This window comes from Oxyura jamaicensis, chromosome 5 (genome assembly GCF_011077185.1).
Source record: "Oxyura jamaicensis isolate SHBP4307 breed ruddy duck chromosome 5, BPBGC_Ojam_1.0, whole genome shotgun sequence".
NCBI lineage: Eukaryota > Metazoa > Chordata > Aves > Anseriformes > Anatidae > Oxyura > Oxyura jamaicensis.
The window spans coordinates 63115355-63143176 of NC_048897.1; the positions used below are offsets into that span (position 1 = coordinate 63115355).

Consider the following 27822-nt stretch of genomic DNA (forward strand, 5'->3'; position numbering starts at 1 on the left):
AATAGAGATTACTTTTCGGTAGCATTTGATATTTCTCCTGTAAATCAGTAATTACTGGGTTTACTCTACGGTGAGGAAAATACTTATAAGACTTGTCAATGAGTTACATGGTTGCAATTTGTACTGATGCTTCAATTTTTGAGCTTTTTTTTAATTCCTACTCTGATTATATTCAATTGATTCTCCTCCCTGCATTTGTCTTATTTATAGCAGATGTAATTTTTAGTTTTGTAGTCTTCAGCAGTGGGGAGATATGGAGGATACTTGCTTTTGGAGAAGGGAAAAATCGCCTGTTTCTAAATGGAATTCTCTGAAGGTAGTATCCTCCATTGATCCATAGATGGTGATTCAGTAGGTGTAGAGTAAAGGGTATATGTGAGAGATCAAAAACTTCACACATGCGCTAATAGGGCTTATAGAAGGGAATATAAAACTTTTTAGACCTTGCTAGTCAGCTCCTGAGGGAACTTGCAGCAGGCGACACAACCCAAGATAGGGGATCTAAGGAGGATACTACCTTCAAAGAACTCTAGTTAGAGGTAAGTGATTTTCCATTACTTTCTTATAAGAGAGAATGGATGTATGAACTTTAAGGTTAATCTATAGAATGCTACGTAAAGTGTATTATCCCACTGTTCGACATTGTGTACTACTGAAAAATGTAGATACCTGATACGTTGTATTTATCTATAAATATACATGTATTACTTCTTAAATGGCAGTACTGAAGAACTTATTGGAAGGATAATGTTATGTTTTATTTCCTAATATGAAGCAATTCTAAAAATACTCAGTATGTTCTTAAGGTTTGCGTTTTGATTTTTTTGTTTCTTTATTCCCCAAGTTCGTGTCATATAATAAAACTGCTTAGCTATAACCTCATTCAGGCACAGATCTTGTCAGTATGTATCTCAAGATTTCATAATATTTTTCAGTACCTGTCTGCAGAGTTAGAGGGTGTGGTTTAAAAAACTGTAAGTGGTCTCTTGGAGATCAGTAGAGATACAGACATAATACATAGCTTCTAATTATACGTGGGTAAACAGGAACAGCAATTCACATACTGATTTTGTCGATACTGGTATGCCTGAATTTAACAGCATTAGACAGAAGCTCTTTTTTTTTTTTTTTACTCTACGCCATAAAAGTATTGACAGATAACAGCTGAGAGTAGTGGTTGCATTGAGAAACTAGCTGGCATGCTGAAATTGATACTAGAAAGCAGCGGAAATGCTTTATAACACCAGACAACTAGTATTAATACCAGTAGTCTGGAGGTATGGCAAATACATCTGTTTTAAGTATAGCTAGTGTTCATCATCTTTTGTTAGCTTTTCCACTGAGGGTGTAAGAATGGATGCAAGTAGAATTACGATGACAACTGCGTGAACTTGATTTCAGTGTAGTGTCATTGCCAAACTAAAACTATTAAGGGTAATTTGAAAATAGATGACTAAAAAAAGGAAATATGTCTTAGAAATCTAACTTAGCTTGGTAATAAGGTCTTGTATTTTTAGTTGTGTGTATTCTTTGGACGTGGAAAAACTAGATGAACTCTGAAAATCTGAGATGGAAATCTGTTTATAGATTTTTCCAATAAGTTTTGCCTAATTGTTATTCATTCATTGTGGAGCATTTCATAAAGATTCTACTTTACCTGTTCACAGGTTTTAAAGAAGTGCTTGCAGTAAGATACCTGTGGAACTACTGACTATGTTATAATGCCTCTTTATGGAGAAAACGATATCCTAAGTGCCTATCGTTAGCTACACGATAATTAGTTTGAACTGTTTGCTATAGCATCTTACTATGCTGTGTTAGAACATTAAGCACTAGAGATAGTCTAGAAGTTCCTTCCAACCTGTGTTCTCTTGATTCTGTGACCTACAAAAAAGATTAAACTGAAAGATTAAATGAAAACGTACTAATGTAATGCTTCATCCCCTATGGTATATTTTGAAGTGTATATGTTAGGAATGTTAGAAGTCTTCAGTAGCTCTGGGACTACCTGACAATTACCTCTTGAAGGTAACAGTTACTCTGAAAGTAGAGTCTTACAGTTTGGGGGGCTGTATATTGTGATAGAATGCACCGCGTAAAAGTTTTATCACTGATTTTGTTGAGAAAAATATCAGTAATAAGAATAGAAGATTGTGAAATGGATTAGAATAGGAATTGTACTAAGAAATATCCTAATCAAAACTAACTTTTGTGTAAAGATTACTTAGAAAATTGGAAGAGGTGTAAGTCAGTAAACCTGAGGAATATTATGTTCCTCATAAAAAGATTGAAAAACATATGGATATTTATACAGCTCAAAAATAATGAAGTTCTCAAGAGCTTTAATAATGTTTTTTAAAGCACAGCTGACTGTATTTGGTAAGCAGTGAAACCACTAATATAATGTAATGTAATGATACTTCATTCAGTTTTTGAGGGGTCTAAAGGAAGTATCAATCTGTCATTCAAGTTTTGTAGTTTTCAGTGACTGAAATAATTTTTGTTTGTGTCACCATACTTACGTTCTGATTTATACCTACACAGTAAACATTTTTTAAAAAATCAGGTAACATCTTTTTCTTATTAGGAAGAAGCTCTGCATGCTTTCATTCAGCCTGAGATTCTTGATGGCCCCAATCAGTATTTTTGTGAACGTTGTAAGAAGAAATGTGATGCAAGGAAGGTAAGCACTGTCCAGATCATTTGTGGAAAATTACTTTTGCTAGATACTGATCCTTACAGTGGTAGTAAAATAATAATTGTCTTTACTTTGTTCAGGGCCTGCGGTTCTTGCATTTTCCATATCTGTTGACATTACAGCTGAAGAGATTTGACTTTGATTATACCACTATGCACAGAATTAAACTCAATGATCGTATGACGTTTCCTGAGGAGTTAGACATGAGTATCTTCATTGACGTTGAAGATGAGGTAAAGTTCTTAGTTTCAGAGAAAAGTCTTTAACTTTCTTGAAGCTCCTTTTTAAGGAAATCAAATTGTCAATCTAATAAAACCATTTTAACATTGATCTACATAATTTTTTTTAGCCATGATGGTGTTTTAAGTTTTACTATATATGTGGATTTTCCTTGTTTTTTGAAAAGGAAGCTTGTTCTCTAATTGATACAGGATTTCCATTCTTCCCATAAAGGAGTCATTTCTGATTTCTTATCTTCATGAGAAATTTAAAAGCACAATTTACGAGGCTTTTCCACATCCTGCAAATCCAGCGTGCAGCATACTTAAATTTATGTTCGAATCTGTCTTGCTTACAAGTGATAATGAAAATGTTTTGAAACTTTGAATGCTGAAGTTAGTCCATAAAGCATTAATGATTAATAGAACACTAATCATTCTTACTGTAATACCTTAACCCTGTCCAGTGAGTTGGAATGGAAGACATCTTTTTACTGTGGATGAAAATACTTCTGGTCAAATCAGTTCTGATCAACAGGGTATGTTATAATGGACTTATCATGTGATATTAGACCTACAAGTATTTGAATCAGCTTTGTAAATGGAATAGGCTAGTATCTTAGATACTCTGCAAACATTTTCGTTTCTTGTTCCATGTAGCTTTAAATGTTGTATAACAGTAGTGTTTGTCTCTTTTTTAAGAAATCTCCTCAGACTGAAAGTTGCACTGATAGTGGAGCAGAAAATGAAGGCAGTTGTCACAGTGATCAAATGAGCAATGATTTTTCTAATGATGATGGAGTTGATGAAGGAATCTGCCTGGAAAGCAACAGTGCAGCAGAAAGAATTTCTAAAGTTGGCAGTGAAAAGGTATGTTTAAAAAATGTTCTGCATCTGGTTGGTATGGAGTTAACTTCACAGCAGCCTGGATGATGCCAAATTTTGGATTTGTTACTAAAGCTGAAAACACCAGTGTTTCAGCTCTTGAATAGTGCTTGTGCAGTGACAAGACTTGGTTTCTTGCTCTGCCCCTGCCAGGATTATGGCTAGGAGGTCAAGAGGCTGGGAGGGGTATACAGCTGTGACGGGTGACCCAAATTGATGAGAAGAATATTATGAGCTATATTCCATACCATGTAATGTCACCCTCAGTAAGTTAAAGCTGGTGATCTTCTGACAATCTGGTGACAGTGAGTGAATGCCTTTGCATCACTTCTCTTTTTCCTTCACTTACCTAAACTCTTTATCTCCACTGACAAGTTTTCTCACTTTTGCTCTTCTGGTTAATTCCAACATTCCACTCAGGGAGAGGGGAGTGTGATTGGGTGGTTGCTTAGTTGCTGGAAGGAGTGAGTCCACCACAAATGTAAATAATTATAAATAAATGTTACTTAAAAAAAAGAAAAGCCTGCATTTTTATTCAAATTTCTAAAATTGACACAACGACAAAGGAAAGCATGCAACTGATTGCAAAGTGATACAGATGAGGCCAGGAAACTTAAACAATGTCATCCAGAGTTAATATAAAGAAATAGGGCTGCCAGTCAGCCTAGGTTAGCAGTCATCTTTTTGTGGGACATAATTACTGAAGATATTAGAGAAACTTAATTGAATTTTCTTGCCAGTAGAAAATTCTTTGAATCTTAAGTTTTATGTTAATGTCTACAATGGATACCTCACGTACCCTCATTCAGTGAACACATTGGAAATTTGGCCAATAGCTTTTATTCTGACTTGTTAGAAAACTGATGGGCCATGACTGTTAATTTTCATTGATACTGAAAGACTTGCATTTTAAACTTTACATTTGTCCCTCTTTACATTTACCCCAAACCGTTTGAGAGGTTTTTTTTGAGTGTTCTGACTACTGTCCACTAGCTGAAAAAAAATTACTTGATAGTCACTTGATTAGAACAAGGAAAGAGTATTGTAATGTATCTGATGCAAATGTCAAGGCTACTTTTGACAGTAGCTTTGGCCAACTAGCAGTAAGTTTAACTGCTTGTCAAGACAAAACAGGCTTAACAGTTACCTTGCCAACTTTTTCGGTTAAGGTGTCTTAATGGATGCAGTATAATTTAAAGTATTTCTTCTATGTAATCTAAAAATATTTATTGTAACACCTATGTGAGTCAGTATTGTTCAGCATTTTTTAATGTGTACACAGCAATGGTGGTATGTCCTTAATATTTATCTTTTCATTGAAAATGTTTTTTAGACAGCTTGTTCAGGGTGTTGTGAGGGAAGTTAATGTAGAGTGAATGGGCTGCTGAATTGTTTCTGGGCTGCTATTGCTAATTTTTGCAGCACATCCACTTTTTCTGAAATGTTTATTCTGGCTTCCCCTTTTCTGCAAGGGATGGAGGAGGTAGAGCTCTTCCCATGCCTGATCTGAAAAATGTTCAAAAGCAAATTGTACTTTAACTGAAGTTTATCTAAAAGATTATTGAAAGCAGTGGGGACTGACTGTAACTGTTAGGGAACTCAAGCTGACTTCCGCTACAGAAATCCCTAGGTCTTGCTAGTTCAATAGTAACTTTTTTCTATAAAATGAGATTTGTTAATTTTCTCAAAAAGTAATTTCAAAGGACATAAACTGCCATACTTCTTAGAATAAATTTAATAAACAGTATTTTGACACCTATGGAAAACATATCATTGACAAGAAATTTCAGTTCCATGTAAGAAATAATATTTATATCGCAAGGCTGTGCAGGGACAAAATTAGAAAAGCCAAAGCTCATCTGGAGCTCAATCTGGCTACTGCCATTAAAGATAACAAAAAATGTTTTTATAAATACATCAACACAAAAAGGAGGACTAAGGAGAATCTCCATCCTTTACTGGATGCGGGGGGAAACTTAGTTACAAGAGATGAGGAAAAGGTGGAGGTGCTTAATGCCTTCTTCGCCTCAGTCTTTAGCGGCAATACCGGTTGTTCTCTGGATACCCAGTACCCTGAACTGGTGGAAGGGGATGGGGAGAGAGATGTGGCCCTCACTATCCATGAAGAAATGGTTGGTGACCTGGTACGGCACTTGGATGTGCACAAGTCAATGGGGCCGGATGGGATCCACCCAAGGGTACTGAGAGAACTGGCAGAGGTGCTGGCCAAGCTGCTTACCATCATTTATCAACAGTCCTGGCTATCGGGGGAGGTCCCAGTTGACTGGCGGCTAGCAAATGCGACGCCCATCTACAAGAAGGGCCGGAGGACTGACCCGGGAAACTACAGGCCTGTCAGTTTGACCTCAGTGCCAGGGAAGCTCATGGAGCAGATTATCTCGAGAGTCATCACGCAGCACTTGCAGGGCAAGCAGGCGATCAGGCCCAGTCAGCATGGGTTTATGAAGGGCAGGTCCTGCTTGATGAACCTGATCTCCTTCTATGACCAAGTGACGCGCTGGGTGGATGAGGGAAAGGCTGTGGATGTGGTCTACCTTGACTTCAGCAAGGCTTTTGACACTGTTTCCCACAGCATTCTCGTCCAGAAACTGGCTGCTCTTGCCTTGGAGTGGCGCACGCTTCGTTGGGTTAGAAACTGGCTGGATAGCCGGGCCCAAAGAGTCGTGGTGAATGGAGTCAAATCCAGTTGGAGGCCGGTCACTAGTGGCGTTCCCCAGGGCTCGGTGCTGGGGCCGGTCCTCTTCAATATCTTCATTGATGATCTGGATGAGGGCATTGAGTGCACCCTCAGTAAGTTTGCAGATGACACCAAGTTAGGTGCGTGTGTCGATCTGCTCGAGGGTAGGAAGGCTCTGCAGGAGGATCTGGATAGGCTGGACCGATGGGCTGAGGTCAACTGCATGAAGTTCAACAAGGCCAAGTGCCGGGTCCTGCACCTGGGGCGCAATAACCCCAAGCGGAGCTACAGGCTGGGAGATGAGTGGTTGGAGAGCTGCCAGGCAGAGAAGGACCTGGGAGGGATGGTTGACAGTCAGCTGAATATGAGCCAGCAGTGTGCTCAGGTGGCCAAGAAGGCCAACAGAATCCTGGCCTGTGTAAGAAACAGTGTGGCCAGCAGGGCTAGGGAGGTGATCGTCCCCCTGTACTCAGCTCTGGTGAGGCCGCACCTCGAGTACTGTGTTCAGTTTTGGGCCCCTCACTACAAGAAGGACATGGTGGTGCTTGAGCGAGTCCAGAGAAGGGCTACGAAGCTGGTGAGGGGCCTGGAGAACAAGTCTTACGAGGAGCGGCTGAGGGAGCTGGGCTTGTTCAGTCTGGAGAAAAGGAGGCTCAGGGGTGACCTTATTGCTCTCTAGAGGTACCTCAAGGGAGGCTGTAGCGAGCTGGGGTTGGTCTATTCTCCCACGTGCCTGGTGACAGGACGAGGGGGAATGGGCTAAAGTTGCGCCAGGGGAGGTTTAGGTTGGATGTTAGGAAGAACTTCTTTACTGAAAGGGTTGTTAGACATTGGAACGGGCTGCCCAGGGAAGTGGTTGAGTCCCCATCCCTGGAGGTCTTTAAAAGACGTTTAGATGTAGAGCTTAGGGATATGCTTTAGTGGGGACTGTTAGTGTTAGGTCAGAGGTTGGATTTGATGATCTTGAGGTCTCTTCCAACCTAGAAATTCTGTGATTCTGTGAATACTGAAAGCTATTACTGTTTTGCGTTATACGTTAAGGGGCAAAAAGCTGTACTGGAGAATGCAGAGAGATGATAGTAAATAAGCCTAAAGTTTGTAGCTACAGGCACGTTGGTCATTATTTTGTTTCCTGTGTGGAGGAGATATGCTTAATACTTATCTAGCATGAGAATGCTAATTTTGGATAATTTTTAGAGAATACTAATAACTTTTAAGCGATATGGTAAAGAAGTAAGATATAAATTCTAAGAATTACAAAAACATCGTAGATGCATATGTAATTGGAATGAACCAGTATAGTTCTGAGTCTGCTTGCCAACCTAATGAAAATGTTCATCAAACGTATGTAGCATGCATTTTCAGGGTTTGTTTTTTAGCCAGAGGATTATTTTCGGTAATGCTTAATGCAAGTTCATATCCTGTTGTGTTATTCTGCTATTTCCTCCTGAGTATGGAAATGAAATAAATTGGTATGTTTCTACTCTTGTATATCTTCACAGGTGCAGCTTGTTCAGAAAAGAAATAACACTAATGCTTTAGTCCTGTCCTTGAAAAAAAAGGATTGTATATCAGGAAAAAAAACATGCTTCCATGACTTAAGTTATTTGGTCTTTCTTGTCTCTCTCCGCCATACCAAGGAGGAAATTTCTCTTCATTTCTATTATTATATACTCCTGTATAGCATTTAGAATATTGTAGCTCAAATTTTAAGTTTGTATTGCAGTAATGTATTTCTGTTACAGATTTTTTTTTAATATACAACTATTTATATACTTGGGTTCATGTAATTGTTTGTGTAAAATCATTTGGTTACCTTTTCTTAATATATTAATATATTTTATCAAAACTTTTTTTTCTCCTCAGAATTCTCTACTGTATGAGCTCTTTTCTGTTATGGTTCATTCTGGGAGTGCTGCTGGTGGCCATTACTATGCCTGTATAAAATCATTTAGTGATGACCAATGGTACAGTTTTAATGATCAGCATGTTAGCAAGGTAAAAACAATTTTATCTTAAGTACCCATAAATGAACCAATGAGTTTGTATTTTTCATATGATTTTTCACTTGTGTTTAACAATTTGTTTCATTAGCTTAAATGATTTGTAGATTTTCTTTTGTGTTGTTTTTTTTGTATGTTGTAGCGAGGGAGTGGGAATTAGGTGGCTTTACTTTTTTTTCATTTTCTCTCGCTGCCCTTTCAGTTCTGTTTCCAGCCACTATCAGTGCTGGTTACAGATTTTAGCCCCTATCTTTTTCAGGCTGGAGGCTTTACAGTTCTCTTCTTCCTCACCACCGCCCCCCCCCCCCCACCCCCCCCCGAATTTTAACACTGTGGTTTAAGTCAAAGAACAGTTTCCACTTGCAGGTGGCAATGTGTATCAGCATGCCAACATCATTCGCTAGCTGTGAATTACACTATGACACCAGTTTTCAGTGTAGCCCCTTCTATGTGGTCTATAGTTGCAAGTCAGATTTAATTTTAGTCCTTTTGTCTGAGGCATGATCTATTTCAGTCAGAAATCATGCAGTAAAACCAGAACATAACAATAGGTGTCTGGATGGTATTACAGCTGAGTCATTTGTATCCTGATTTAGCCCATATAAGGGGAACAGTTAGTTGGTCTTCAACCTTTGGTTGCTCTCCTGTTTATTTCCTTCAGTTTCCTTGTATTCCCTTGTTGTCTCTGTAAGTGTAATGTAGGATATTCTTTCCATGACAGTTTAAGTGTAGTTCTCCCTCTATTGTAAGAGAAACTTCGTAAGAAATAGGCTCTAACATACCAGGCTTTATGGTGAATTTTCATGACATGCCGTAAGATGTTGATGCTGAGGGAGGGATGATTTATAAAGAAGCCGTTATTCACACACAGACTGCTGGATTTAGAATTTGGCTTCCCTGTATATGCTAAGAATACTTCCTTGCTTAGAGAAGTGTATTTGTAGATCTGTTAAATTCATAGTAAAATGAAGAGGCAGATCACTTTGAAAAGGATTATTTTCACTCAGCAAGTAAGCAGATCTGAAATATAAATACAATATTAATATATATATATTTAAATATGTAATGACATTTTTTCTAATGAGAATAAATGCATATCGAGTATTGCAAGTCTCTCAAATAATAAATTGATTTTCTGTTAGATAACTCAGGAAGATATTAAGAAAACATATGGTGGATCTTCTGGAAGCAGAGGCTATTATTCCAGTGCTTTTGCCAGGTTAGTACTGCAATATTTCTGGTGTTTAGCATAATCGAATGATTAGCCAAGATGCATGTGGTTAACATATTAGCTGAAAAATAGAAGTGGATGGAATAAAAGATCCTTAAAATAGCATGGTGTTTATTTTTGAAAATCACTTTGCTTAGAATGTTGCTAAGATACGTACAACATAGTTCTTTACGGGGTGGTCAGGGGTACCAAACCAGCTTATGAAATGAATGTTGTCCTTCTATCTGATAACTTCAGGTAACTTTTTTTCTTTACCAGCTCCACAAATGCGTACATGCTAATATATAGACTGAAGGATCCAGCAAGAAATGCAAGTAAGTATGCTTTGCAGTTCTTAAGTAGTAAGATTCTACTTTAGGAATAGGACTTTCATTAACATAGTGTCTCACAAATTTTTTTGAGGGTGGTGGTATTGGTATTTTTAGGGTAAGTTAAAGTAGCTTTCATATAGGGAGCCTTCTATTACAGCTTTTCATTACTCTTTTAATAGTAAGCCCTTGTGATCATTAGGAGGCCATCACAAAGTAAATTTGCTGTTTTTTTTTTAGTATTTTGGATATTGTAGACTTGAAAGACAAAAATGTTGGGTGACACAATAAAGTACACTGAAACGTTGTACTAGTGCATGCTTGATAATAGAACAAAAATACTGACTTCAAAATGAGTCAATGAGAACTTTTTAAATTTTTAAATTTTAAATGAGAACTTAATAATGACAGGTTAACATTTTATAACCAGCCCTTATTTTTTGTTTGTTAGGAGGCGAGGGAAGATACTATAAACAGCACAGTGAAAATCAAATTTGGGATTTCATGTTTTTTATGCCACTTATTTTTTTTAATTATGCCACTTATTTTTATGCTCTAATTTAGTACACCAAAGTTTAGAGGATGACTATCTCCATATAATAGTGGGCAGGCTGTTTATTCTTTCAAGTATGTCCCAACAGAAAAGGAGAACTCTATTTGGTTTCAAAACTGGAATATCTCTGTGGAGGCCTAATTTCAAGATAATGAATTTAATGGGGTTAGATTAATTTTGTAGGGTTTTGTGGGGTTAGATTAATTTTGTTTTTTAATTTTTTAAAATCCTTTAAAAATCCATGTTTCTCATTTAAAACCTGAGCATACCTAAATGTTGCAGTAGTAAGTGAAAGCTTGGTATCATCGAGCTTTGGTTTTGAGCTGAGGTCGAACTCCAGCATTTGACATATTAATCATATGACCTACTCATGTGCATATATATATGCAAAATTTTATGTCCAGTGGAGAAGGGAGTAAAAAAATACCTTTGAAAATAGCATTTTGTTTATCTTATCTTGCTGCTGTGAATATTTTAAAGGGGACATGAATGATTTATGTTTCTATTCATTTTTTTAATAAAATTTTGAATTGAACCATGATGCTGAGGTTGACTACTGCAAGAATAAGGAAAAATTAGAAGTGCAAGGATAATTAAATTAGCTTTAATGACTTTTTTTTGAATACAAACTGAAAGCTTAAGCTGAATCAATTGAAAAACTAAAACTAACGAGTTGTAACTGCTTCTGTATCAGTATATTTTTAAATCTCTTGGAGCAAATTTGTCATTTCATGCCAGCATCATCATAAACAAACCACATCTATTTTTTGCAGAAATCTATTTTGTAAGACAGAGTACTTTGAGACATGTTGTTAGGAATATTTCTCTTTTACTGTTTTCTCCATAAAGTTGAACCATGATATTTCCTTTGAGGAAGTACGGAGGGGAAAAAAAAGCTAAGTAATCCCCTAGACTCAATTTTGCTGCCTTCTAAAATATATTTAAAGTAGCAGTATCTGAAGTTGATACTTTATATAGGTTTGAAGTGGATTTAGCACAAGTAGGATACTGTTAAAACAAAGCTTTATATCAACTAATAAAGTAGTAAGTATTAAGAAAAATAATCAAATGGTTTCAGTGTTTAAATTAATTGAAACAATATTTATTCTGAACAAGAGTGTCTTCAAGTTTTGTAAAGATTAAAAATAAATAAAACTTAATTTAATACCACTAAAGAAAATCTTTTTGGGTCAAGAGCTGTCTTTGGAAATAGATTTTCCCATATGTTTTAAGACTGATAATTGCCTAACAAGCAAACAAAAAACCTAAATCCATTATTTCAGATTTCTTATATATGCCAACCCCTTTTTTTACTTTTGAAATCTTCTTTGCTACATTGCTTGTGATAAGCATGGATTGTGAGACAACTGTTCTTTTTCAGTGTGAAGTATTGCATGTTCTTTTTTTTATGTAAGAAATTATCATGAAGTACAATGAGCTGTATTAACTGCTATATTTTATCACAATATGGATAATATTTTGGTTTTAAGCTCTTTCACTTTCTACAACAGACTTCTATAATAGAAGTAGTATTGTGAGCAGTCATCAATATTAGAGTATTTCTTTACAACAGTAAAACTTCCCTTACTGATAATGGAATATTAATTTTCTTGTGCCTATAGCAGAAAATGTTATCGGTGACTTATAATCCTCAAGGGGAAGGGCTGACCAGTTCCATTTAAATCATGAAAAAGAGAACAGGACATGGTTGAGTGAGAAGTTTAGGTGAAGAAGGATGAAGCAAATAAAGTTAATTAAATATGTTCATAATTCACAGAATCACAGAATAGTCTAGGTTGGAAGAAACCTCCAAGGTCACCTAGTCCAACCTCTGACCTAACGCTAACAAATCTTCCACTAAAGCATATCCCTAAGCTCTACGTATAAACGTCTTTTAAAGACCTCCAGGGATGGGGACTCAACCACTTCCCTGGGCAGCCCATTCCAATGTCTAACAACCCTTTCAGTAAAGAAGTTCTTCCTAACATCCAACCTAAACCTCCCCTGGCGCAACTTTAGCCCATTCCCCCTCGTCCTGTCACCAGGCACGTGGGAGAATAGACCAACCCCCAGCTCGCTACAGCCTCCCTTGAGGTACCTCTAGAGAGCAATAAGGTCACCCCTGAGCCTCCTCTTCTCCAGGCTGAACAGTCCCAGCTCCCTCAGCCGCTCCTCGTAAGACTTGTTCTCCAGGCCCCTCACCAGCTTCGTAGCCCTTCTCTGGACTTGCTCAAGCACCTCCATGTCCTTCTTGTAGCGAGGGGCCCAAAACTGAACACAGTACTCGAGGTGCGGCCTCACCAGAGCCGAGTACAGGGGGACAATCACTTCCCTGGACCTGCTGGCCATGCTGTTTCTTATGCAAGCCAGGATGCTGCTGGCCTTCTTGGCCGCCTGAGCACACTGCTGGCTCATATTCAGCCGACTATCAACCAGTACTCCCAGGTCCTTCTCTGCCAGGCAGCTTTTTAACCACACATCTCCCACCCTGCAGTGGAAATTTTTCCTTTTTTTTTTTTTTCCTGACAGAGTTTCTTGAGGCACATGAGTATCCAGACCACATTAAACAATTAGTACAGAAAGAGAGAGAACTGGAAGAACAAGAAAAGAGGCAACGGGAAATTGAGCGCAACACTTGCAAGGTTAGAATTTCTGCTGACTAATGTAACAATACATTTCTGTGTTGTTTCTACTATAAATTATAAATTGTTACTACAGTGCAATTTTGTGTTAAATGTATGTGTATTAAAATGAAATGTACACCTACTGGAAGCTTGTACAGAGTAGACGGACCTGCTAGAGGTAATTGGAGACTTTTGAGTTATTTTCCATGTGAATATGAATTAGTGTTTTAAAAAAAAGAAGAAAAAAAAAACTATAGCCTGGGATCACTTGATATCAGCAAAATGAAAATTCCAGATTCCCAAATGTATGTAGTGCTTTATGTAAAGTGTTTTGTACTTAAAAGGTCTTTTCACGTTGTGACCCTTTGTGTTGTAAAATTTTTCATAAAATGATTTAAACTAATTCTTTGGCAGAAAGAGGGAAAAGATTTTTTGACCACAGATTAGATAAGAACAGAAGAGGACAATTAAGACGTACAAGCATGTCTGTCAGCTGGTCTTTCTAAGAATCAGTTGACTGTTAGGTTTTCTACATCGGTAAAATAACTTCGTTATGTAAAAAAGGAATTTAACATTCATTGTCCCTGTGCGCATTTTGTTTTGGAGGGAGTGTTTTAATTTTTAATTTGTATGCTGTATGCAGTTTAAAGGTATTCTGATCATTGACATTATATCCCCGATTGCAAGAAGTTAGACTTCTGTAGATATATATATACATACATGTATCTTCAAATACATATATTAAATATACTTAAAATATATTATATATAATATATATTTTGTGTATGTTAAATATATATACACATAGCCAAATATATGTATGTATATGTTTATACATATATACGCATTAGTGCTATCTACTGTGCCTTTCATGTTTCCTATCTGCAGTTGTATAACGAGCTGAAAGGAAACTCCTACAGCTGAAAGCTAATTTCTGTATTTTGTTTCATAGATTAAATTGTTCTGTATGCATCCTACAAAACAAATAATGATGGAGAACAAATTAGAGGTTCATAAGGACAGGACACTGAAGGAAGCTGTGGAAATAGCTTACAAGGTATGCATAACAAAATATTAAAATTGTTAGATGTAATATTTTCACACACATTTTTCTGCTGTTGTATATTCAGTCTTTGAATTTTTAATGCTGTGGGGGTGTTTGTGGGTTTGGGATTTGTCTTTACTTTTTGAAGAGGGGTTGGAATTACTGACTTGAGTTAGGCAATACGACCCTTATGTAAACTTACGTTAAGAGCTGCTGGTAGACTCTCTGTAGCTTCAGTAAGTTGAGAGAATTCTGTTCATTTGTATTGCCCTAAGAATTTTGCATTGGATTTGTAATAAGAGAAATTTCAAGAAACTTCCTCCCTAGATAATACAATAACACCAGTTGGCAACAGAATATCACTTAATTTTTGCGTTCTGCAAGGAGGTCAAAGTTGAAGGCACGTGTTTTTGCTAACCTACCTGTACTCCTTAGTTTTTGCCTTATGCGTCTTTGGCTCAGAGTGCAGGCAAGGATTTTGAGTGGAAGATAATCAGTGCACATGACTTCATCTGCCCTCTAAGATGCTTTTTGGTATAACTGATACCTCTGAATGTATTTCTGGAGCCTGTTTTTACACTTCCCTCTTTGGATTTTGATGCAAGTTTCTGTATATATAATTAAAATTGTGTGTTTGTAACATACTGCATATGTACATGTTTTGTTCTAAACACACTTGAACTTCATGGATTCAAAGTATTCTTGGATGTGCACATACTGAGGAAAAACTAAGTTCACAAGTAATCCATTATTAAATTATATATTTTTTTTGTTTAGCTAATGGATTTAGAAGAGGCTGTCCCCTTAGATTGCTGTCGTCTTGTCAAATATGATGAGTTCCATGACTACTTGGAACGATCGTACGAAGGAGAAGAGGATACACCAATGGGTTTATTACTTGGAGGTGTCAAATCAACATACATGTTTGACTTATTGTTGGAAACAAGAAGACCTGACCAAATTTTCCAGTGCTATAAACCTGGTGGTAAGTCATGTAATTATATATAGACGAAAATAGGCTACAATTTATATATTGCATGGTGGTGTGAAAATAAAACTTGTGTAATGTAGGACTTCATTATGATGTGTGAGAGAAGAAAAACTTTTGATTTCATAAAATTTAGTACAGTACTCAAAGCACATACTGTGCTGTGTTGCTATCGTGCTTCTTACTGAAGTTGGTCTAAGGTAAACTAAAATCTGTCAAACTTTGGAACACTTTTGCTTCTGGCATTAATGTTGATCTGAAAATGAACTTCTGAAATTGGACTGCTTTTCAAATTCTTTACTATTTCCATGTATTTAATGAAACCCCTTAGCTGGTATATCAGACAACTATATGTATGTTTTCTTAGCCTTGTTAATTTTCTTCATATATCTGTGGGTTTGCTTTTCCTCTCTTCCCTACAGAGGTCATGGTAAAGGTTCATGTAGTTGACCTAAAGACTGAATCTGTTGCTCCTCCAATAAGTGTACGAGCATATTTGAATCAAACCGTTTCAGAATTTAAACAGCTAATTTCAAAGGTAATTTACAATTGTTTGGGAATTTTATTGCAGAATTTTAAATCATTCTGACTGAAAACATCATATGTATATAAAATGAGATTTACACCATTTACAGCTCATTTATGTTGTGTATCCTGTCACAGGGTTTGGTTAGTTACAATTGAGCCTGTCTGCCAAAAGGAGCAATCTGCTTCTTCTCTCCATAGTTCTACCCTGGCTTTTGCACAAGCTTAGCCACTATCTGGCCCTGTTTCTTACTAATTTACCAGATAAGCTGCTTTTTGGAGAAGCTAAAGAGTGAAGTTGATATTCATTTGAATTAGTAAGTTTAATCACCTCCCTGATTTATGCAATCTACAGCAGAAATAGTGAATTGTTACTATATAGCTGAAACAACGTGCAACTTTCCCTATTGGCTTCAGTAATTAAATTTGACATCTAAAGCTGTTCATAGTCTTCCTGCAAGCCTTCTTCATCACAGCAGCTACTTAAGATGTAGAATTATTTTAGATGGTTGCAGGCCATGGAATCCATCTTAGGCCAATGCTGCTTCCATTGAACAGGAAGAAGGCAAACATTTTACTTAATCAGTTCGGTGTAAGTTTGTTCAGTGGTGGGTATAACTTCATAATATTCGTTATGAAATGTAGTTTCCGTGTTTGAATTCAAGCTGGCTAAGTGTTAAGTGAACAGTGCACAAAACCTGGTTTATGACCTAAAAAATGGGACTGATTCCTTTTATTACTAGTCACTCACGTGATGCCAGTTCTCTGAGCCATTTTAGTCCTCTGATCTTATGGAAAAACTAACACCTATTATGTGCCAAAGGATGGAGGAAAGGAACAGGGACTGAACAGGTTCACGATGTTGGGATGTATTTCCACCCCCCCCCACACACACACCCCTTCCTGGTCTTTACAAGTCTTAAGTCAATAAACAAACCTTCTCCTTTCCATATGATTAATCTTCAAAATACTGGAACATATATAATAATGCACATTATCTTACACTGAATGTCTTATTTTAGGCTACACACCTGCCTGCTGAAACAATGCGGGTAGTATTAGAACGTTGCTACAATGACTTGCGTCTTCTGAATGTTTCCAGCAAAACGCTGAAAGCTGAAGGATTTTTTAGAAGCAACAAGGTAGACGCTCCAGTTTTTAAACTGTTAATGTATTTGTAGACTTCACTGTTGTGTTGTAACAGGTAGGAATGTCTGTATGGAATTTATAGTAAAAGTCATTACTTTCCTCTGAAGTATAAAGTACTGTATTTTTTTGATAACTAGCAAATACTGTGATGCCAATGAATTCTGTATGCTGTATATAAAACCTAGTGTACATAACAAGGTAGCACATGTTCAAAATCAAAAATCTGTGTGATACTCTGTGGCTAAAGTGATGGCTAAAAACTTTACAATGGAGATTTAACAACTCTTAGGGCAAAAGGGTTGGCATATTACTGTGAAACCCAAATTGTTTTTAAACATTCTCAACAGCTATGCCTGCTCTCAGAGTTAAAGTTTTTAATAGGCAAATTTCAAAGCTAAGAGCAAGTTTTTGGTGGGTCTTCATCTTAAATTCAGTAATTTTTACTATGTAAATCCCCCTAGCCAAATCTAACCCCCCCCCCCAGCCAAATCTATGCTTTCTAAAAACGTTTTGAGTAAATGCTTCCGATTATAGTTGTGTAATAAAATTCTTCGGTTGGAAGGGACCTTCAAGACTTAGTCCAACTGCCTGATAACTTCAGGGCTAACCAAAAATTAAAGCGTATTGAGGGGTTGCATTCAGAAGAATTAATAATGTTTGTAATTAAATGGCATCTGTAGTGTTGATCTCTTCACTACAGTAGCAATAGCACATCTAGCAGTTTTGAATATCATTTGGGTTTGAAGTTAAGGCTGAAGATCACAGTATCCTGGATGAGCAAAAATTAGTGAAGGCCTTGGTTGATAATTCAGCAAAACAAAAACAGTGTCATTGACTTGTTATTCAGTCAGTTCAAAACTTTTCACTTTTACACGGTGGTCTTTGGAAAGGAAAAAGAGAAATTTGATCACTTGTTTTCTAAATTGCCCTGTTGTTTACCCATGTATGCATTTAAATATTTCTTTTTTATGATGCTATAATAGAAAATAAAGACTGCATTTGTTGGTGTCAATACTATTGTAATTAGTGTTACTGTACAGATGAAGGGTGTGCATTGAAGTGATACCCAAGAACACTTCTAAACATAAAGCTTCAGTTTCCAAATAGTGCTTATTGCAGCTGGTCAGTTTGGTTACAAGTCACTCCAATCTTAATGTGACCATAAAAGTAAGGAAAACTTATTAAGCTATGGACTTCTTAGTTTCTGTCTCTAAAAATCTATTTTAAAATGGTTGCTAAAAGACTATGTTGCTTGGTGACATTATTTCTAATGTGCACTCAATCCTATCTGTTTGCTTTTGTAGCTTTTAATGTAGTACTACATGATAAAAACACTGCTATTTTATGTTCAGGTATTTATTGAAAGCTCGGAGTCATTAGATCATCATGTGGCATATACAGATTCTCATTTATGGAAACTCCTGGATCGTCATGCAAATACAATCAGACTATATGTTTCGTTACCAGAGCAGTCTCCTGGATCTCAGTTTAGACGATCAGTTTATCAGAAGCCTAGTGGAGATTCAGGCAACTTGGATGAAGCCTGTGAAAGAGTAAAAGGACCTGTAGGCAACATGAAATCTGTAGAAGCAATTCTGGAAGAAAGCACTGAAAAGCTTAAAAGTTTGTCCCTGCAGCAGCAGCAGGAGGGTGATAATGGAGACAGCAGCAAAAGCACAGAAGCCAGTGATTTTGAAAATATTGAATCACCTTCAAATGAAATAGACTCATCAGCATCAGCAGAAAACAGAGAACTTGAAAACCAAATTCAGATTTCTGATCCAGAAAATCTTCAATCTGAGGAACGGTCAGATTCGGATGTAAATAATGATAGGAGTACAAGTTCAGTAGACAGTGATATCCTTAGCTCTAGTCATAGTAGTGACACTTTATGCAATGTGGACAATGCCCCAATTCCCTTGGCTAATGGACTTGATTCTCATAGTATCACAAGTAGTAGGAGATCAAAAGCAAATCAGGGGAAGAAAGAAACCTGGGACACAGCAGAAGAAGATTCCGGAACAGACAGTGAATACGATGAAAGTGGCAAGAGTAGAGGAGAAGCACAATATATGTACTTTAAGTCAGAACCCTACACTGCGGATGAAGGTTCAGGAGAAGGGCAAAAATGTATGTATTTTTTATTAAGTGCCTTAAATTATAGTAAAGTTTAGATTACTTTAATTCAAACGCTCTGATAAAAAGTCTACAGCAGTAATTCTGTTAATGTTTAGATTTAAAAAACTGAAAACTCAAAACAGAATTAAAATATAATCAATAGTGATATATTTGATATTGATCATATAATTCAGTAGATGGTTGCTTTTACATTGATTGAAACACAGTAGGTACAGTGAAGCCTATAGCAAATTGTGACAGTGATAGTGTAAGTTCAGTGTAAGGCCCTAAGTACTTCAATTTTCATTAAAAAGGTAAAATTTTAAAACAATGCTCAGTAGCTATGTATGTTTTATAATTAACATAAGAATAATTAAAGAACAAGATATAAGAAAAATATTGTGAAAGGCAAAGGTTTTCCTCTCAATCCAGAAATCCTGATGTAAAAACAGATAAGGATTTTTTTCCTTATTTTCTCTGTAAATAAACATTTTCATTTTTCAAGTCACATTGAGAGAGATTTGATAACAACTACTTAAAGAGCTTGAACAAAATGTCTGATGAAGGACTTTTCTTTGTAAATAATCTTGAGCTACTTCAATATGAACAGGTGTATAATTTAGTTAATTGTTCATATAGCAAGCTATGTCATAGTGTATTTCTAACTCCCAATGATCATAGTGTAGTCTGTGGTGAAGTCTATATTGCAGATACTAAGAAACACATTTTCTAAAGATAAATCACTTACTTTGTTTCAAAATTTCACATGACCAGAATGATTTTTTATTAACGTATGGAAAAAAAAAAACACTCAGTGAAAAACTTCCTTAATGTAAACTTGAGCTTCCCTTGCAGTACCATGTGGCCTTCCAGAACAGAGAGAACCAAACTTTTTAATCCTGAAAACAAGAGAAGAATTTGTGGCTTGTGCCTAGCCAGTCCTAACTCGGATGTGCTGAGTTAGATGTGCTGATTCTTGATTCTGTTGATCTCTCAAGCCAGTGGAAGCCTGTAGGGAATTATGTGCAAATGCTCATTGTGATTGACTCTGTAGTCTTAGTCAAGCAAAGTAATGAATTCTTCATTCAGTACTCCACCGATTGCAAAATAGGGCAGTTGGGGGACTGCTTAGTCTTTTCAAGACTATCAGCCCAGAACATGTGAAATACAGCAAAGCTTGTAAGGGTTACAGTAAAACCTTCATCAGATAAGATGTAGATGTGGCCATTAACTAGAATTTCAAATTCTCTGTACTGTTTTGCTGCAAGTAGTGACTGAATATATGGAAGTCATATTCTAGAATGCATTTTTTTTTTGTATCTCAGTGTTTTATGCCATTTTCATCTTCATTTTTACTTAGGGTTGATGGTACACGTTGATAAAAGAATTACACTCTCTGCCTTCAAGCAACATTTGGAGCCCTTTGTTGGAGTACCATCCTCTCACTTCAAAGTCTTCAGAGTCTATGCCAGTAATCAAGAGTTTGAGAGTGTTCGGCTCAATGAGACCCTTTCATCATTTTCTGATGACAATAAGGTTATTCAGAAGTTATTTTGAATAATTAAAAATACATTGGTACAATATACCAAATTAAAGAACTTAATTTACAACTTTTAATTACTTGCCAGGTTAAATCACTACATTAGTTTGATAGCGACACAAAATGTAATTTTGTTTGTAGTTACTAACAGATACTCCTTCCTTGTTATAGATAACTATTAGACTTGGAAGAGCCCTTAAGAAGGGTGAATACAGAGTCAAAGTCTATCAGCTTTTGGTGAATGAACCAGAGGTAAGGCATTGATTATTTCAAGATGAATAGCAATTCATGATTGTTTTATTAAGTGCCTTAGCCAAGATTTTCTCTGAAATCTTGGAGAGAAAAAAAGAACCCTCTTTTCTCTGTCCTTTACTGTAATTTTTTCTTGATTAAGCAAGGGAATTAGTGGCTGGCTATTTTTGTTTGTGTTACTCAATGTATGCAACTGGAATGTGGTCTATAGTATACTTTTGAGATGTTTTTATTTCTATAATGCATATAGAGGACAAATGAAAATAACCTTTTCGTTAAACTTACGAAAATCATGTGTTATTCTTTCTGAATAAAAAACTGTCTTTGTTTATTTTTGCAGTTTTCAGTAATAAAGTACAAATATAACTTGATACAATCATGGTGGGCAGGCAGTGCTTATTGTGTAGGTTAGCTAGATACTACTTGTTTCTGCATAAAACAATCCTGAAGGAGTGCTGCTGGAAACAATATTTCGTCTCTTGTCATAACGCAGCTCGCTTGTAGCATCTTTTGGGACATGAAAATATAGAAGTTGATTTTACTATACAGAATGCAGTCTTTAAAAGTTGACTTATTGTGCCCTTAAATTCTGATTTTACATTTTGGATAAAACTGAAAATTATATATTAATAAAACATAAAGAGACCGAAGCCGTACTGGTAATAGCAGACAATAAGAAAAATTTTAAAAATTATTTCTAATCATGGTGTTCTGGCCTATCTTACGAATGAAACCAAAGGAAGTGGCATATTTATTACCATGTGGTTTATTTTAAAAGCTGTTTTCAAATTGTTTAAAATGTTAATATAATGGTAACAATTAGTAATTCAGAGACCAGACACAATTTCTGCAGTGGCTTGCATTCAAATTTTGACTGTCAAAACATGTTTAATACACAATTTGATCCTGATTTTAATGCTAATTTTAATCAGAATACCTTGTTTACAAAAAGGCATTGTAATGATCATTTAGCTAGGTACATGGGACTGGTCTCAAAACATGATCAGAAGGCAAATTTACATATTTTTTTCCCCTTCTAATAAGTTAATCATTTTCTATTTATGTTTACAGCCATGCAAGTTTCTTCTAGATGCGGTTTTTGCTAAAGGAATGACTGTCCGACAGTCCAAAGAGGAGCTGCTTCCTCAGCTTCGAGAACAGTGTGGCCTGGACTTAACGATTGACAGGTAATGAGACTGCAGTGAGGTTAATTGATTAAAGTTAATTGATTAAATACAACTTTAAAGTGTATTTCTTCTCCTGTGAGAGAAAGGATATTAGGAAAGGAGTAGAAGTAAGTTACTGTGGTATTTGGATCTGTGAATTGCAAGCATCAATTTAGCAATTTTTGGCTTTCATCTCATGTAGAATTATAGAGGGAATAATATCTATGTAGAAATATCTGTGTACCATATAATTACTGGTTTAGATCTGAGAAGTTTTGTTCTCTGTAAGAATGATTTTCTTCAGAAAGAAGAGTGGTAAGTAAATTAGTTCACAAAAAAGCATTCTTGACTCCAGATGTAGGTCCAGTGTAAATCACTGCAGCAAAACTGTCTAGTGCATTATCGTAGGGTTTGATTATGGTACTTATCCAGTGCCATCTTTCCAGTCCTTTATCCATAACAGGTATCAGTTATTTCATCAAGGCTGAACTCATTTTGAGGTCATACATACTCCTTGCTGTCAATTTCAAGTTATGTGGCATGTACTGTGAATTACCTGACACACTGTATTAATTGGAATTAAGAAAAACTTGTAAAAACAGTAGGATCTGGTAAGCAAGCTCCTATATTAAGGTGGGGCCTTAATATATGCCCGAAGTCAGGCTGCAGTGAAACCCTGGATGACAAAGTGGCCCTTCCCTGCTGAGATAGCAAATAGAAACCTGGATGTAGCAAATAGAAACCAGGACCCTTGACGGGTCCTGCACCTGGGACGGGGAAACCCTGGCTGCATGTACAGACTGGGCGATGAGACGCTGGAGAGCAGCCTAGAAGAGAGGGATCTGGGGGTCGTGGTAGACAGCAAGTTGAATATGAGCCAGCAGTGTGCCCTGGCAGCCAGGAGGGCCAATCGTATCCTGGGGTGCATCAAGAACGGCATCGCTAGTAGGTCAAGGGAGGTGATTGTCCCGCTCTACTCTGCGCTGGTGCGGCCTCACCTCGAGTACTGTGTGCAGTTCTGGGCACCACAGTATAAAAAGGACATGAAACTGTTGGAGAGTGTCCAGAGGAGGGCTACGAAGATGGTGAAAGGCCTGGAGGGGAAGACGTACGAGGAACGGCTGAGGTCACTGGGCCTGTTCAGCCTGGAGAAGAGGAGGCTGAGGGGAGACCTCATCGCAGTCTACAACTTCCTCGTAAGGGGTTGTCAAGAGGCAGGAGACCTTTTCTCCATTAACACTAGTGACAGGACCCGCGGGAACGGGGTTAAGCTGAGGCAGGGGAAATTTAGGCTGGACGTCAGGAGGGGGTTCTTCACAGAGAGGGTGGTTGCACACTGGAACAGGCTCCCCAGGGAAGTGGTCACTGCACCGAGCCTGTCTGAATTTAAGAAGAGATTGGACTGTGCACTTAGTCACATGGTCTGAACTTTTGGGTAGACCTGTGCGGTGTCAAGAGTTGGACTTGATGATCCTTAAGGGTCCCTTCCAACTCAGGATATTCTATGATTCTATGATTCTATGTGGACCAGGTATTTCTTCTTCCCACACCATGACTTGGCCAAAGGATTTTTGTCTGCCATGCTAGACTTACGTTGTCTAATGCCTTATAATTACAGGACACGTGACAAAATTTGACCACTTCTGTGCAGAAAAACCATTACAACTAATTTTTTACTTCGTTCAATCTAATTTTAGTTGTTCGTGTCATTATTTACCAGTATCCAAAGCTTATTTATTTTATCTAGTGACTGTATTGATGCAGTAGAGCTAAGTACATAAACCATATATCAGTGCTCTTATCCTCCTCCTTCTCCATGCTTCTTCCACAATCACTTCAAAAAAAAAAAGGCAGGGATAACTGTTGGAAGCCTTTGGGAATATTCTGCTTGTACTGCATGAGAAACTGCTATCTTCCTCCAGGTCCTTTTATATTTCTTACACTGAACAAGCATACACAGGCTTGTTTTCTTTGGTTGATGCCATTTGGTTACTACCAGTCAATGGCGATACCTTGCTGTCAGGTTTATTTCAGAATGTTAAAATCATACCTGATAAACCTAGCCCATAGTCTGTATGAATGAGCTGTATTTCAGTTCTGTCAAAAACAAAAATCAATTTTTAATTCTGTGGCACTGCTAAGCGGTTACGAGCAGACAAAAACTTACTGTTTTCTCCATTATTTATTTGCAGGTTTCGTCTACGAAAGAAAACCTGGAAGAACCCAGGCACTGTGTTTCTGGATTATCATATCTATGAAGAAGATATCAATATTTCAAGCAATTGGGAGGTCTTCCTAGAAATACTTGATGGTAATAATGATATACTATGAAGAGGAAAGTAAAGATCATGTTAGAGAATTTTTTTTTAGAGAATATTGGAAAATATGCTTCCCTTTCTCTATATTTTTAAGTCTAATAATACTGAAATTGCAATAGCATTTCATTAGAGAAAAAAGTGAAAAAGCAAAAGAATTCAAAATAAAAGCTTTGCACGAAGTTGTGGGGGATTGTGCAAGTGTAGTTTTCCTGTGGCTGTGATATACTAAAGGTCTAACAGCATTGTTATGTAGTTGTAGTGGTTTGGAAATTTGTGGACATACTTTAACACAGTATGCAGTTTTGTGTTCTCATTGTACTTAAAAGTAGCTGTATGTGTGCCTATACCATATGCTTTTATTTATGTTTAATTTTTGAATTAGTATTGGTGACATGTAAATATGTGTGCATGTACATATATAACTTCTATAAGGCAGCACAATTGTTCAGTAATTTAGTTTTCAGACAAAAGTGGAAAAAAAAAGTCTTTTGTTATAAAATGCTAACAGACCTCACTCATCAAAATAACTTTGGACTTAAATTTTAGAGAGCAGATTTTTTTAAAAACCATTTGCTTAAATATTACTAAAAATACAACATTTAAATTACCTTTGTATATACACTTAAGTTTTGGATTCTTTATGCAAACGCGTAATTTAAGGGGAAAAAGATAAGCCAAGCTGTTTTCACTTTTACAAGTCTGTTGATGCATAGATGTGGAATGTGGATTCCATTTGCTCAGAAACTTTCACAAGAATACCTGCCTTAGGGAAGTCTAATAGAATTGTTATTCCAGCACCATAAGCTCTTTTGGGCAGCTGTAGTCAGTCATGATATTGTACATCTTTAAGAAAATTGTGTCAAAACAAATATAAGAAATTAAAATGAACGTGGGAATGAATCTACAGCTGTCCTGTAGATTATTGCTAGGGAAATATCTATCAACTCACACCTGAATTAAAATTTCAGTTAATTTTTTTTATTAGTTTTAGGTTAATTGTTCTGCTGTTTGTGTGGTGAGTTGGTTCTTGAGTTTACTTCTTCTAAGCATAGTGCAGCTCGCCTAGTTCACAAAATACTATAGTTAATACTATTTTATAGACTACAGGGTTTCCAAGTATTCTGTAATATTTTGTGTAACTAAAGCTTTCCAAAAAGCATGCTAGTTTGATCTGCTTGTAGAAAATTCAGCTATATCCCACTGTATTCTATAATTTGTATAATCTAGAAGTGAAATGTGGAAAGCTTTATTTTGGTAAAGAAAATGAAGCACTTGAATAAAATACCAGATTTCAGAGGAAAGTCGTGCAAATGCAAGGTCTGGAGGTCACCCTCTGGTTGGATGGTTAGCTATTTTCTGTGTAACAAAGGTGGGTGCGATAGAAGAGTGCATCCTGAACAGGAATAAATGGCTTTACTCGTAAGAGATGTTGCCTATGAATTTTTTTTTTGAAATGAGGAGATAACAATGAAAAGTATAATGAATTCCTGGTCCTTCCTCCCAGTTCTCTCCCACCTCTTTTTTGGTAGGCTTCTTTCAACGTACTTGGCTGGGCTACTTAATATTTAATGGACAATTCATATGTGTCTATGTAGTGCAGGCTTCTATGTTTGAGTATGCTTATACTATGGAAAACCCCTAATTTTAAATAAGCTATTTTGTGATGTTAATATAATAAATTTATTTCTTTCTTAGGAGTAGAAAAGATGAAATCCATGTCACAGCTTGCAGTTTTGTCAAGACGATGGAGACCATCGGAGATGAAACTAGATCCTTTCCAGGAAGTCGTGCTAGAAAGCAGCAGTGTTGAAGAATTAAAAGAGAAGGTAAAACGTATAACACAATGCAAGTTTCTTGTGATTCCTGAAAACCTTTTTGACGTCTTCTGTTAGGAAGCACAGAAGTATCGTAGCTACATAAACTTGTTCCTTGCTGATTGTATTTTTATTAATTTTTTTTTTCTGGAACTGAGAATGTCAATTTCTATCACCAAAAACATATGAATCAGCACCTTTACTACTTAGTTTCATGTAATGGGCAGTTGTCAGACTATTCAGGTGAATGCATGCAAAAAGAAGTCATACCTTGAACTTCAGGAAGCATAATATGGAACTCAACCTCTGTCTCATCCTTGAAAAACACATGAAAGAAAAATTAAACTACTGTCATCCTGTTTTTTTCAAGTTATTCCAAAATTATTCCAAAATACTAAACCTTTGTGCCTCATCATATTTGAATTTGAGCTGTTGTTCAGGGACAGTGTAATTGTAGCAGGTAAATTGAACTGTATTTGAATTAGAAATAAATATGGATTTAGTATGCTTTTTTTCTCTTCAGATCAGAACCTTCTAATAGGCAAGCAGATGTGCCATGCTAGCAGAGTAGGAGTATCTCATTGAGAATTTTTATTAGTCTAGATTGCACGCTTCTTAGAAATGTTTGTTTATATGTAGTGATACCAAGATGAAAGAAACACTGTGGATGATGATGACAGCAGAAATCCTATTCATCATTTATAAGATAGGGGTTTGTATATTTGCTGGGAAAAGGAACATCATTCAGCTTTTGTCTTCATTTTTAGCAGAAGTGAGAGTTGGCTTTTCCTTTTTTGCAGGGAGCAACTTTAAAGCCTCTTGGAAGGAATGCTGCTAATTTTTGCTCACATCAGTAATTTGAATTTGACATGTCTGTGGTAACAGATGTTCAGTCAGCTCTCTCCATCCAGGCAAATTCTGTTAGCAGAGTAAGGCTAATGTGTTTCAGGAATTTTTCTAGGTTTTGTTAGTATTTTATTTATTTAGTCTATAGTCTAATTTCCTAAGGAAAGGGGAGTTGGAGAATTTTACTGGCTGTCTTTTTTCATCGCTTTAATGCTGAGAACAAACATCTGTTTTGACAGCAGAGTTCATGGAGGCAAGTATCTTAGAAAGGAGATCCCCAAATTTTGAGGGACTAAGAAGCCAAGGATAAAAATCTATCCACTTTAGTGTGTGCATTGGCATGGGCACAAGACTGCGGCCTGCCCTTGAGTTAAGGGCCAGGCAGTGATGAGCCTGTGTGCACCATGCAACTGCTCAGCAAAGGGGACATTACCGCAGCCACTCGAGGCAGAGCTGTGTGATCCTGTGAAGGGTGCTGGGACAGGGCAGTAGGAGGAGAAGACAGAAGGGATGATGCACCTTGTGCACTGGGAGATGCAAGGGAGGAGAGCAGTTAAAGGTGCTTGTTGAGTAAGGGGCGGGTGGGTATCATGGTAGGAAGTACAGGTGTATGTAGATGGAATTTAGGCGTACAAATTTTGAATTCATTTGCTCTCAGGTCCACTTGATCATAGTAGCTTTCATTGGATACAGGGAAACTGACAGAGACTCCTGGACGTAGAGGTTTAAAGTGAGGCAGCTGGTCACTTTGTATCTTGGAACTTGGATGTTATTGTTTCTATTTAAATTTTTGTCACCTCCCTGTAAAGAGACAAACTAGATGAAACTCTGTCACAGCAAGCG

The 27822-nt window shown here is 36.8% G+C and overlaps 1 protein-coding gene and 1 long non-coding RNA gene across 3 annotated transcripts in view; one reads left to right on the top strand and one right to left on the bottom strand.

Annotated features, from left to right (window-relative positions):
- USP47 (ubiquitin specific peptidase 47) overlaps positions 1–27822 on the top strand; it is a 56791-nt gene that overhangs the window by 24447 nt on the left and 4522 nt on the right. For both annotated transcript variants that reach the window (XM_035327483.1, XM_035327484.1), the window contains 17 exons: positions 2588–2683; positions 2779–2931; positions 3619–3786; positions 8366–8497; positions 9645–9721; positions 9992–10047; positions 13124–13236; positions 14171–14275; positions 15041–15248; positions 15674–15789; positions 16799–16918; positions 18278–19055; positions 20404–20579; positions 20755–20835; positions 21907–22022; positions 24194–24312; positions 26015–26145. In XM_035327483.1, coding sequence (XP_035183374.1) covers positions 2588–2683; positions 2779–2931; positions 3619–3786; positions 8366–8497; positions 9645–9721; positions 9992–10047; positions 13124–13236; positions 14171–14275; positions 15041–15248; positions 15674–15789; positions 16799–16918; positions 18278–19055; positions 20404–20579; positions 20755–20835; positions 21907–22022; positions 24194–24312; positions 26015–26145 — 2745 coding nt within the window. The remainder of the gene's footprint in view (positions 1–2587; positions 2684–2778; positions 2932–3618; positions 3787–8365; positions 8498–9644; positions 9722–9991; positions 10048–13123; positions 13237–14170; positions 14276–15040; positions 15249–15673; positions 15790–16798; positions 16919–18277; positions 19056–20403; positions 20580–20754; positions 20836–21906; positions 22023–24193; positions 24313–26014; positions 26146–27822) is intronic.
- On the bottom strand, positions 23668–24225 carry LOC118167725. The gene is made up of 2 exons (XR_004751239.1): positions 24110–24225; positions 23668–24072 (listed from the first exon to the last, which is right to left on the bottom strand). It is a non-coding gene; the product is annotated as an uncharacterized LOC118167725 (long non-coding RNA).